This window comes from Lissotriton vulgaris, unplaced genomic scaffold, assembly GCF_964263255.1.
Source record: "Lissotriton vulgaris unplaced genomic scaffold, aLisVul1.2 SCAFFOLD_1600, whole genome shotgun sequence".
NCBI classification, from domain to species: Eukaryota; Metazoa; Chordata; class Amphibia; order Caudata; family Salamandridae; genus Lissotriton; species Lissotriton vulgaris.
The window spans coordinates 504,234-517,802 of record NW_028247114.1 but is presented as its reverse complement, the minus strand read 5'-3'; the positions used below and the strand labels follow the sequence as shown (position 1 = coordinate 517,802).

The following is a 13,569-nucleotide window of genomic DNA, read 5'->3' as shown; positions in this document are numbered from 1 at the left end:
GATTGCCTCTACTTTGTAATGGCACAATTGAGGAGAAAAGTGGTTAAGACTGATTTAAGCAATTTCCATCCATCGTTGTGGTGGTTCTTCATTGTATTCTCAATCCATTGTTCTCTTCTATCCTTGGTGCAACATTGGTTTACAAGTTTGACTGTAGGGCGAGTTTTGCCCTTCGGGCCCTAAACATTTGCAGACCTCTTCTGCCCAAAGCTATGATCTCTTCTTCCAGTCTGAGAACAGGGAGCCGGGGATGTGTGAAAATAACTTGTATCACAAAGAACAATCCTCTGCCAGCAAAAGTGCCACCCATGTTCCCTCCTTGTCTTGCATCTCTTGAGACATCAGATGGCTGGAATAATGCAGGCAGTAGAGCAGAATGTCATTCTGCTGCCTGTCGCCGGTCTCTTGAGACTTGGGGCAGGTGTCAGATCGACCTCTGCCAGCCTTGAAGACCTTTTTTGTTCCCCCTGCTCGGACTTCCGAAAAGTGACGAACCCTCTTTCAAATCTGGTGTGTGTGTGTGCGCTCGCAAATGGCTTTGTGGAAACCATAGACTGCCAACATCCATCTGGATCTTGGTTGAAACTCCTCTCCTTCAGCTGGAGAAACTGCAGTTTGTCAAAAATAAGAAAATAACACCAAGGCCAATGAGGTCTGAATTTTACTTCCTGCAAAACTGTCATTAATCAGAAAAATAGTATATTGAGGCAGCCCGTTCAAATTTGGAAAAGGCAAAATAAGTTAAGTGTCAGGACTATCATCACAGGCTGTCACCCTTTTCACAACATGGAATCAATAGCCACAGCAGTCTCCATCTGCTAGCTGAGTAAGGCAGAGTTGCATTCTGATGTTAATAGATCTATCAGTGGCTGTCTAAAGAGCTAGTCACAGGCCATATGTAGATGGTTACCCAACAGTGGTTTAAAAGCTGCAGCTTTCTTTAATTCATTTTTCCTACATAGAACAGAAACGGGAAGTCTTGAAAATTTGACCTCCTAGTATATCCCCTGTCTCATGGAGTAACGCACGGAGCACTGGTCTTGCTTCTGCTTTTAATGTATACTTCAGCCCTTTGATGAATCCAGCTGCAAAAATTGAATATTTGTTTCTACAATTAAGCTGACTATTTGGAGTTAATCATCAGTGTTACTCCGTGAACAACAGATGATAGACTGCATTTCCTAACTTTTTCAAATTAATGGCGGAGTGCCCTTAAATCACAAAATTAAATCCTGTAAATCAGTGGCGACTCGCAGAGGGAGTGCTGCAGGCACGTGGGTCTGGGGAGGTGGTAGTGGACTCAGACATACGACGCGACGGAGTAAACTAAGTAAATAAATAAAACTATTTAGCTTACCCGTGCTGAATCGCCAACTCTGCGATGCAGTGCGCGCTAGGTAAATAGTTTTATTTATTTACTTAGTTTATGCCGTTCTGTCATATGTCTGAGTCCACTACCCCCCCATCCTGCCCTGCCCCACCTCCCCCAGCACTCCCTCTGTGAGCCGCCATTGCTGTAAATACAGATACTATGTTAATAAGAGCTCCTCCGAAGGATTGCCCTAAAGAAATTAGGCCAGTTGAATTGGGCATGCTATCAAAAAGGAGAGCAGAAGTTTGGAATTTTACTGGTCCATAATATATCATCCAAAACCAATATCGAAACAGTTAGGCAGCAGGACTGACTATGTTGTTGACTACAGAGGCCCTCACTTATTACTTGGGAGGAAACCACAAATCTGTAATATCTCTTGTGTTGCAAAATTTGTGTTATAGAAAGCACGCTCAGCCGACGTTGTAATTTAGTGTATTTTGATTGTAAGTCCAGTTCGTTAGCATATTAGATAGCAGGGTTCTGACTAAGGTACAGTTTAACGTGACATAAGATTGTTTACAGCCTTGCCGTTTAGTGACTTGGTGATCTGCAATAACGCCTTAAATGTAATTCTGATTTGCAATGGGAGCGGGTGCAAACCTCTGCAGATAGGAACTGATTTCTTTTATTTTCCTGGGGAAATTTCCATTGCTATCGAAGTACCAATTTTTGCAGCTCGGAGCTTTGACATTTATTTGTTTCAACAAGCAGGTTTATGCCATGGTTTTGTTTACTGCTACAGCAAACAAATGACGGACGGAATGCCAACAATGCAAACCTTCTCCCCCAGTCATAAGATCTGTGTTAAATCCATCGTTCTTTTGCCCAATACGCCACCCCAGTTTGGACCCAGCCATATGCAAATCAGTCTTGATCCTGTGCCTCATGGGAACAGTCCAGACCGATCTGCTAGGCCAGGTCCTCCCTGGACCGGAAACAAGCATCCTGGGACCAGTTTCATAGAATGTCACCCTTCTTCAGCCAGGCTATCTTGAATCCATTGCCACAGTGAGCAAGGGACCCACGTCTGACCTGGCAGTTCGGGCTGAACTGTTCCCATTGGGCGCAGGGTCAAGACTGATTTGCCTATGGCTGGGTCCAAACTGGAATAGCATGGTGAACAATAAAACGATGGATTTAGACCCAAATCGCTGTATTGGGGTGAATGTATTACATTGTTCTGCATTCTGTCCATCATTTGTTATTTTTGAATGGATTCGTTTACAACCTAAGGTAGCTCTTGCTGCAGTGGCTCAGTGGGGCACTGGATAATAACTGCTGTATCTTGCTAACCGTTTCACTTACTAGTGAGACAAGTCTATAATAGAATATACGTAACTGCCAAAGATAGAGATTCATAAACTTCTCTGAAGGGGTCTTATCCCATTTTCCAACCTGTGTGTTTTTGTATAGCTTCTTGCCACTCGTCATTTAAGCTTTAGAGATGATCAATGAAAGTTATAACTCGGCTCAGCCAATTTCTATCTACCTATTCCGGTACCTCGCTGAACCCATGCCGAATTTGCAGAGGTCTTGCAGTAGGCAAGCCTAAAATACTGCTTGTGTAGTATAGTATCAGCAGCTATTGAAAGTAACTACCAGGTTAAGGAACTAGTGGTTATAGTTGAATATTAAGTGGGGAAAGAAAAGATCTTCATCTCAGTGGCGGCATGCCATTAAGCATGGTTGTGTGGTTACTGTCACTCAGTAATGGAGAAATACAACAGTGTTGAGTGCAGTTTCCATAGTAAATCTATCTGTTCCTTAAACTAACTAAAAGCTATTCTAGTTCCTCCTATTCAGACATTGAGGAGAATGGTGGGTGAGCCCTATGTCTCTCACCTCATATCCTTGGATATTGTGTGAAATTTCTTCACTGTAGAAAGTGTAGTTAAAAATAAGTGAAATGATTCTTTCTGTAACCCGGGAACTAAATTGTTCTTTCCCCAAAGCATCTCTAAAATTAATACCTTTTTGTAATAACAAAATCTCGAAATAATCACCAGGTTAATTTCTGGATCCTCCACCCTTGACAGCTTGACCTCCGTTTTAGATTGTCTCACTAATGAAATATTTGACAGTAAGCTCTGCATCTTTCTTTAGAACTGGCCGGATTGGAAATCTCATGTGAATTGTCTTCCGTATTATCCAGTCCATATATAAGTAAAATATTAATTGATGGGTGAGGTCTACTTTTTATTTATATAATTGCACACAACATGCCTATAGCGCGCCGTCGTCCTCTTTCTCAAGGCACTTATGTATTCTTTACCTCTAGTTCAGTAATTTTTATGCTCTCACACCACGACTAATCTGGTTTCCTCTTCAAGTCTGTCAGTGTCTTACCCCAGCTCATTTATTATTGCACCAGGGTTATATTCTGTTCCTCTACTAATGTTTTGGTCAAAAATCTCTAAGTTAACATGTTGAGGGTGTGCTGTCGTGGAATTGTACCGGTTTAACAATCATAGTTTAACTTTGTCCTGTCTTGATGGTTTACCCATGGTATAATTGGAACTCTGTCATCATAGGAACCTCATTTGTATATGGATGTTTGACCTGACCAAGGCAGGTGCCTTTCTGAACTTTCGTTTTATGATCCTTACCCTCTTGGTCCACTTCTTTATCTTCAAAAGTTCTTCTGCTGAGAACAAGTAGTCACGTCTCATCTGTTCTTTCTTACTCTGCAGACTGTTTGATGGCCTCAGCAGGGCACATGATTAAGGAGTGATGTGAAAGCAACCTCTCCTTATTCACTAGGTCCCCTGAAGTTCTCTAGTGAAATGATTTTATTTCAAATTTTCAAGTTTGAGCTGTGGCACCTGCTTTCCACCTCTTGACATTTCTCCTTCACTCTAGGGTCCCTTCTTGCCTGATCTCAGGTCATCACTTTTAATAGACTAGTCAGAACTCCAGGGTCTCCATGCTCAACCCTGCAGCCTCTCCAGGCTCTCTAACTTTTCCTCCTAGACCCAGTAGTGCACAACCACCTCATCCACCACCTTAAGCCGGTAGGGGGCATGACGCTACCATCCTCTGTTCTTTTCAAGGTTACTTTTGTGATGGACTACCTTTCAGTCCTTTAACGTCAAACGTTTTGGGATCTGCACTGGTTCACCAGGTAGTACATATTCAGTTGCCCAGGTTTCTATGCACATCATTTTCTGCCTACTTCTCTCAGGCTCCAATGTCCCATTTGGTGCAAATCTAAACCTTGTTTAAGACCTCTCTTAGCTGTGGACCAGGTGCTTATAATGTATTTTCGATTTTCAGAATGCAAAATTCTACTATTCACCAAGACTGAACATTGCAGTCTGATTCTCTGGGCTAAGACCAGAATTTTGTTTTGAGAAAATTGCAGGAATTGAAAAATAGCGCTCACTTGACGTTTAACATATTAAATGTTCTCTACTATGACATACTAATTCTGAGACGCTAAGTCCCTCCATGTCTTGGAGCTCGCAATCATGCTACCCTGAGATATTTAAATCTCTAAGAAGACATTTGGCTAACCTTTTGGAAATGCAGCAGAATTGTCGTGCTGGCACACCAGTTGTAAATGTTCAATATCAAGTTAGTGGCTAACTTCATAAAAAGAAAAGCACTTTAATAATGGGCAAGAACACAGTACATTCACACAGTGAAAAACGGTAGGGCATAGATTCTTCAGTCTCCCAGACACTACCCAAAACATATATATTGCTCCCTCGGGCCAGGAGGTAGAATTCAGACTTCCCCTTGACCCTGAGAAAATGCCTCATGATCGTTTGTACATTGGCAGACGTAATTTAGTCGAGGTGGTACATATGTCTTGTTCTCAAGTAAGGTAAAGCCTTTGCTTCTCAGTAAATTCCTAGTTGTGGTGGCTTGTTGCTATTGCTATTCATAGTGTTACTGAACAGTCTTTCCCTTTTTTGTGTTTTTCCCCCAAATCGAACTTGTGTAGAGTCCTGCACATGCTGTACCCTAAAGCTTCTTAAACAAGTCTCTTTCTATACCAATTAGCTTCTTCCTTCTTTAAGATAAACCCTCCTGCCAAACCATATAATCCACTTAGAGAACACATATGTGGTGCCTCCAAATCTTATTGCCACCTTAAATGAAAAAACATATTTTTGCTCATGCAAGGTAGGAAAACTATTTAAGGGACTTGCGTAAAACACACTCCATTCGAAATGGCCGTGTATCTCAATCTTACTTTTTTTTTTTAAATGAGCAGGCTTCAAAGAGATTTGAGAAAAAAGAAAAGTGTTGGTTGGAAGTTAATGTGGTGCACCCATTAATGTGGTTAGTAGAATTACATGCAGGATGATGCATCCAAATGTAAGCCTCCAAAACAATCTCTCCGAAGTCCAGCCAGTTTGTATTAGGGAGGAATATCAAGCTGTAAGCCGCTTCAATCGCCCTCTTTACCACAGCCTAAATATGTAGTCGTTCTTTCCAGCTTTTGACTGTGTATTTCAGTGGTTTTTGAATCTCTGTAAAGTGTTTGCAAATACCCTTGGTTAACCAAGATTATATGTGTGCGTATGCTTATACATGTGTGTGTATGCTTATATATATGTGTGTGTATGTATGTGTGTGTGTGTGTATATGTATATGTATATGTGTGTGTATGTATATATATATATATATATATATATATATATATATATTATTAGACTGGTGGTAGATGTACAAAATTAACAACATAGAAGCAAGTTTAAACATTGATTTAATGTGTGGTGCAATCAGTTCAGTGAAAGGCTACTGTAGAGTTAAGAGGGGGGAGTGAGTGGTTGTGTATTGTCTTTAACATTCCAGCGTATTTCTGTGCAGTCATGTTACAATTTAGTGCTTCTTTTCATAGAAGTTATTGAAGACCTCAGATATTTAGCTGAAAGCTTCAAGGTTTCTTGTTACTTGCATGCTTGTAAATTTTCGAGTCTCAAATAATTTTGGATTTGAAAGTTGAAAGGGTTAAACCCAGCTTATTTGTGTAATAGGGAGGAGTCAATCCTATCTCTGTTTTCCTAAGTCATGAAGTTGGTACACTGCAGTCTCCAACTTGATTTGCCTCCATTATTTAATAGCTTTTAACCCGAAGCTGTTTAACAGGGGCTTCCTAGCACTCAATATAGCAGTCTTTTAATCCAAAATTATCTCGGTTACGTTCTGTCTGGGATTCGTATTTTATTTGAGTTGTTTGATGTTTAACCGCTAAATAGATCAAGCCAGAACTGAGTAGCTTAATTTTAAGGTTGTTCTTGTGCATTGGTGTAGTCCAGTGCGGCTTGTTGTTCATTGGCATATTAGTCTGCCAAAATCTGGGTTTTTGTCAGTTTCCCACAAGAGGTAGTGTCTGCTTTTAGGATGACTGTTAGCACTTTTTTTAATATAGCTATCTACCAAGAATTTTTACTTTCAATCCTTTCTCTTTTTTTTGTTGAAAATAAGTCTTTGGGTGTTGAGACAATTAATTTAAGTTTATGTGACCGAAAGAGTGCTTCATGTTGAAGTAGTAATTGGTGGGGCCTTGGGCCATAAACTAACTTCTGAATAGCAACGAGCCTGTGCACACGTTGACAGTATGTACAGATCAATTCACTGTATCCAATCTAGTCACAAAAATGGAAATGCAGTATTACGTGTATACAGTGAAATGAAGATGAATAATCATGGGAAGTATTTTCTCTTTTTAATCCAGAACGGTTGCCACACCAACACGTGTTTCGTCTGGGGAAGTACCCCAAGAATTCTTCAGGGCTTTTGGCAAAATGAAATGAGATGATGATCTCTCTGCCGGTTGCACTTCTGTCCCGGCTGACGAAGGAGAGTGAGTGTTCTTAAATTGTATTAGGTCTTGAGTCTGGACATTGAAATTGAGCCAAACATGGAGGCTTCACTGTATATGAGACAGTGCTCTGTTTTGACTCCAGTTGATATCAAATTAATTGGAGCCTCAGGGGGAAAGAAGAGGGTGCAGGCCGCCCCCCACTCAAACTGTAATAAACAACAAATGGCCTGTCCCTCCTGACACTTATTATTTCTATTTTGTATACAAGGAATGTAGTGGTATGCAATTTTTACTACCACAAGCCCACTGTTTTTAGGCTATTCATAACTGTACACGTGTCAGAAGCGATCAAGGTACACACAAGATACCGATAAAATTGTCACAATACCATCACCCACCAAAAATTTAGTGGTGGGTGATGGTATTGTGACAATTTTATCTGTTTCTTGTGTGTACCTTGATAGCTTCTGACACGTGTACAGTTATGAATAGCCTAAAAACAGTGGGCTTGACTCCAGTTGACACTGATACTGCGGTTTTGGGGCGTGCAACGTACTCGCTGCCTCAGATATCTATAATCTCTTCTAATCGCCGGGCAGGAGTCGGGTGTATCTAAAACAGATCGCTGTCTCCTATACAGTGAAGTCTCAACGTTCGGCTCAATTTCAAGGTCCCGACTCTTGGCCTAAAACAATTTAAGAACACTCGCTTCCGTTTGTCAGCCAGGACGGAAGTACAACCGGCAGAGAGATTATCATCTCATCTCATTTCATTTTGCCAGATGCCCTGAAGAAGTCTTTGGGTACATCCCCAGACGAAACACGTGCTGGCTGGGTAACCATTCTGGATTAAAAAGAAGAGAAAATACATCTCATGACTATTAATCTACATTTCAGTGTATTTTTTTTTTTTTTAATTTATTTGAAAGTTTTATAGAGCTTGAACAAGACCTTTGCGGGTATCAGAGCGATTTACAGTACATGTGTATAGACATATCAAACAATAAAATTAAGCAGGACAATAAGAATAACATCAGAAAGCTTAATAAAACAAAAGGATAAATCAAACATCAAGGATAAACAGGAACATAATGAATAGCAACAAAGTAAATCACAGATAGGACAAATCGGATAAGGTGCAGGACCGGTCGGTCTGAAGGGTGATGGTAGTACATTGATGATGGGGGTTGAAAAATATTAAAACTGAGGTGGAGCTATTGTGTATGAAACTAAATGGTCTACGCATTTCACGTAGTATTTTTTTTTTTAAAGCAGCGAGCATAAAGTTAAATTTGATTGTTTTGAAAAGTGTATAGTGAATAGAAAAGCTCTGTTCTATGGTCAGCGAGACAGATTTTTCTTATTGATGATACAGCAGTACCATGCAAGTTAGACAAAACCTATATTTTGGAATTTTAGTACTTTACCTTAATACACAATGTTCTTTTGTATTTTCACCCTCAGAGGATGCCAGCTCCGATCAGATTACGGGAGCTGATCCGGACCATCAGGACAGCTCGGACGCAAGCAGAGGAGCGGGAAATGATCCAGAAGGAATGTGCAGCCATCAGATCTTCCTTTCGCGAGGAGGACAACACATACCGCTGCAGGAATGTTGCAAAACTGTTGTATATGCATATGCTTGGCTATCCAGCACACTTTGGACAGGTTAGTTGATGTACAATGTGATCGTTTTGGCACAGGTGAGCTAAATGCAGAAGTAGGTAGACCTATACCTGCAATTACAGATTATTTCAGTGATATGCAGGATATCCAGAAGTTTTGACCTTTTTCGGTAAAATAGAAAACTGCATGGTTGCACAATGTTTTGAGGCATAGGTTAGCTTATTGAAAGGCTATTGTTTAAACTGGCTTGTGCAAGGTGCCTAACCTCGGCTGTCTGTATGATCAGTCGTATTAAAAGCACTTTAAGCCAGAAGAGGGTGGATATCATTTTCATATCTCACTTCCAAACTGTGGAATGCCCACCCTCTTGGATTACAAAAGGCTCCTTCTGAATCAATTTTCAAAAAGAAGTTAGACTTTTCTTTTTAATACATTTTTCTGTTGATCATACCTTCCTTTTAGTGCCTGTAGGATACTTTTTCACTTAGCGCCTGTGCACTTCTTTTGAAGCAGTAGTGCACTTCACAGATGGTTTATTATCATTTGCTATGGCTGCCAGACTGAGCTTCCTTGTATTCAGAAAAACATTAGGTAGTTTGAATATTCGTGGCTAGATAACTTGGTGTAGATTTGCTACTTTGAGGTGTCTGTGAGTATATTTGCATGATGTCTACACAAGGCATGATTGTTTTAGAACAGCCAAAGATGAGTGAAAATTTGTGGGGCATGGTTCTTCCTACGATGAGTGTAGGGGAGTGCCTCTTTTTGACATGGTCACTCACACTTTTTGCCTGGTAAATGATTTGACAAAGTGCACTAGGTCCCTTTTAACCAGGTCCCCAGTGCCAGAGCTCTTTCCCAACACTGAACAATTGTTCCCCCAAGTGGCAAAACCTTTAGCATCTGCTGTAAGTCCTAGTAAATGGTACCTAGGGACCTGCGGTACTAATGAGAGCGTCTAAGGGCCACAGCACAAATTGTGCCGCACTAACAGACCCCTCACCAAGCACTTGCAAGATTGCCATTTCAGGCTGTGTGTCTTGGTGCAGACAAAATTGAAAATAAGACATGTCACAGATCCCTGTATGAAAACTGTGACGAATGTTAAGACGGAAAATGAACATAATGTAAAAGGAGGAAAAATCTGAAATAAGTGATAAAGGATAAAATATGGGCGCAAATGCAAATTAAAAATAAGCTGTGCCACGGGTTGGGGCCTTAAGGTGTCCCATCAAAATGTTGTACAGATCAATGTATGCCATAACCCCTACCACTGCCTGTAATATTTTTTAGTCACCCCTACAGCTGGCCTAACCGCCCCAAGGAAGGGCACTGAATATTACATGTTCCAGATATGACCCTGTGCTGGTTAGTTCGATGCTCTTCCAGGGGATCCTCATCAAAGTAATAAGCATTAGAATATTCCCGCCCGTGTGCGGGACCCCGGAAACACTATATTATATGTACCATATATATATATATATATATATCACATGCAATAGCAGCCAAATAACATCAGAGCTGAAATATGCTGTGAAGAATTTCCACTATACATGAATAATAAGCATGAGAAACAACACCAAAAATTGTTTAGAAACTGTTTTAATGCTCATAAAGCAGTAGAAATTCTCATAACTCCCTGGAAGCATAGGAAGCTCCCAGGCTGCATTGTAAACACACAGTCTAAAAAGACTGAAAAGCTAACCTGTAGCTGAATAGCAATAAACTGACACTGTGCCTTTAAGGCACTCATGACCCCCTGTATCCCATCATGCCCCAGGGGTGACAGTTAGGTCAGTTGTTCTTTCCGGCTCCTTCAGAGAAGGACCCTGGTTACACAGCTCCACTATTTTTCTGGTTTTTGACAGATTTTTGCTCTTACTTTGACAGTTAACATCTAGTCAAGTAAGATACTGCTTTTTTCAGTCAGTTTAGTGAACATTTTCTTCTGAGAATGCCTTCACTCTTTGACAAATGTCCTTGTGGCAACAAGAAAGCAAAATCAGACAACCACGATGTCTGTATCCTGTGTCTGCCTGAAGATCATGATCCAGGCACCTGGCCTGACCGCCTGGTAGGAGCTCCTGTGAAGAGCTCCCAGTGCTTGGGATCCCTTAACGGGCATTATCCCTGTTAGCACCCACCAGCACGACGGAACGAAAGCCGAAAAAGCAGCACAAGTAACCGGATTGCTCACTGACCGGATTAGCGGTAGCTGGAGCCTGAAAACTCAGACACCACCATCGCTGGAGCCCCGGGAGCCTGCTGAACCTACACCACGGATCATCCTGCCATAAGACCAGCACTGGATTCAAGTCGGCATAGAAGGCATCTCAGTCGTGCCGCAGGGGCGGCTGAAGCTCCGGATGACTGCTGAGACTGCATCACCTGCCCGCTCGAAAGCATCGGAGGGCTGAGAGAGACCCCCCCGCCCGCTCAGCAGAGACGTGGGCTGGTGCACCGGAGAGCAGCAAAGGAGCTCCAGAGGCATCGGGGGGCAGAAAGGTCTCACGGCGGTATAGGAGGGCACCCCCCGAGCCGCAGAGGCGGCTGAAGCTCCGGGAATCTGACGAACGGACGCCGCCCGCCCGCTCCACAGCAGTGAAGCAGGGAATCACGGAGGCTACGGAGTGCAAAAAAGACCGGCCGCGCCACAGCAGAGGAGCCCCAGCGGCGTCTAAAAGACCCCCTCCCGCCCGCACCACGGTGGAGGACGCTGGCCGCTGCGCTGTGACTGCAAAGGGACGTGGCAGCAGACCCCCGCTCCCCCTCATCACCCCGCACAGCAGAGACGATGACGACGGAGTAGAGACTGCCTCCGGCTGCCCCAGAAACTGGATGCGACCGGAGGATGTGGCGCCCTGCCCTGAGGAGCGAGTGAAGTGAGCCCCGAGTCCAACAAGAGCTGCAGGGGCGACAGAAGACCGAAGCATGCCCCACTGTCACCGTTGGATACCTGGTAATCGGCTGACCGGCCTCATAGGGTAATACAGACTTGGAGCCCTGATTTGTCATCACGTTCACACAGTGCACACATATCTACGAAGGAGAAGGGATTGAGCCAATTTCGGACTACAACAAAACATTGCTTCTGCAAAATTCTGCAAAACTCTGCTGGACTACAACAAAACATTGCTTCTGCAAAATTCTGCAAAACTCTGCTGGCAAACGCAACAGGCACACAGAGTCTTAAGGTATTTATTTCTCCCACTCGCCCACCTAAAAAACTACCTCCTTTGTTCAAAATGGCTGGGACCATAAAACTGTAGCAATAAATCCCCCTCCCCCTTCCTACCTACCTATGATGTCCACGAGGCCCCTCAGCTAGCTCCCCCACACAGAGATGAGAATTCCTCCCAGCTAGACTGAGCATGGCTTGCTCAAACAGAAAGAGAAACTCCTACCCTTATGCTCAAAATATTAGCAGCAGACAGAGGACTGTGAAGGGAAACTGCTCCTCCCTGCTATCTATGTAACAGCAACAAACAGAGGACTACTGTCTCTATCTCACCTTTGTGGCGGCCATTTTAGACTAGTCTCTCTCGTGGGCGGCCATCCTGGTCTAGTCATTTTCATCATTATCTAACACACACTAAGAGCTTTTTCATTCTAGACTAATCCCAGCGACAGAGTACTCTGCTCAGTGATCTATCTACACCTTCCTGGGAAAGAATGCCTGCCCACTATTGCAATATTATACTTCTACCTACATTTTGAACATTTGTAATGCACAGATTGCTACCTCATATTTGAAAGAATGTCTGCCTATTATGGTAGTACTATATTTCTACCTGGAGTTTGAACAGTTGTAATGCACAGATTGCTACCTCATATACCTATACCTATTATTGCAGTATTTCCTACTGGTAATGCACAGATCGCTACCTCAATTATTTCTGGCTGCTCGCTAATGTCATTTCTGCCTCACGCAGCTTTTTGGTTGCACCGGCACCTAGTTTCAGTAGATCATTCTTTGATTTGTTTAGTGTACATTTTGTAAGCTGCACCTATTTCACTTTTATACCTCACATATACCATCATGCAACTTTGTGGTTGCACCGGTATCCTGTCTCAGTACATCATTAGTACCATTCTTGTATCTGTTTATTGTACATTTTTGTAAGCTGCACCTATCTCACTTTTTCCTGGAATGCACCGATTGATACCTCATATATTTACGTATATTTTTGTATATTTTTGTACATTGTGTAAACTGTATCCTGCCCTTATATACTATCAGTATTACACCTACACTTACACCTTGTACTTTGTAGTTTACCGTATGTACTTGCTCTACTGCACACGCTTATATCCTGGCTATGCTGGTTCATCACTTGTGCCACCTTGGTAATTTATAACTTATTACTGTGTAACCTACTGTACGCATTTGTTTTTCTGCACATTTGTACCACTATAGTGCACTAGTGCATCCTCCCATACCCACCTAATCTTTCAATGCAACATGGACCCTATCGGCAAACACACACAAAATCAACTACCCACCATCACTCACCAAAAAAGCCGCCAAACGCTTTAAACACAACTTCCTTAGGTCACACCCGGAAACGCCCTTTGCTGACACCTACTTCTCACCGGTCAATGGATCCCTGAACACTGATATCGTCTTCCACACCACACGCAGAGCTCAATGGAGAAAAGCGTTCCTCACCCTACTCCCCGTCTCCTCCACCAGAAAATCCGCTCACAGCCTAACTCTCTCCATCACACCATCCCAAGTCTTTCCAGGCAGAGCCACCATCACTATTTACAATAACGGGATTGTCCTATCACAA

The 13,569-nt window shown here is 42.5% G+C and overlaps 1 protein-coding gene across 1 annotated transcript in view; it reads left to right on the top strand.

Moving 5' to 3' along the window:
* LOC147665626 (AP-1 complex subunit gamma-1) overlaps nt 1-13,569 on the top strand; it is a 521,863-nt gene that overhangs the window by 33,265 nt on the left and 475,029 nt on the right. The window contains exon 2 of the mRNA XM_086949636.1: nt 8,615-8,818. Coding sequence (XP_086805762.1) covers nt 8,618-8,818 — 201 coding nt within the window. The 5' untranslated portion in view covers nt 8,615-8,617. The remainder of the gene's footprint in view (nt 1-8,614; nt 8,819-13,569) is intronic.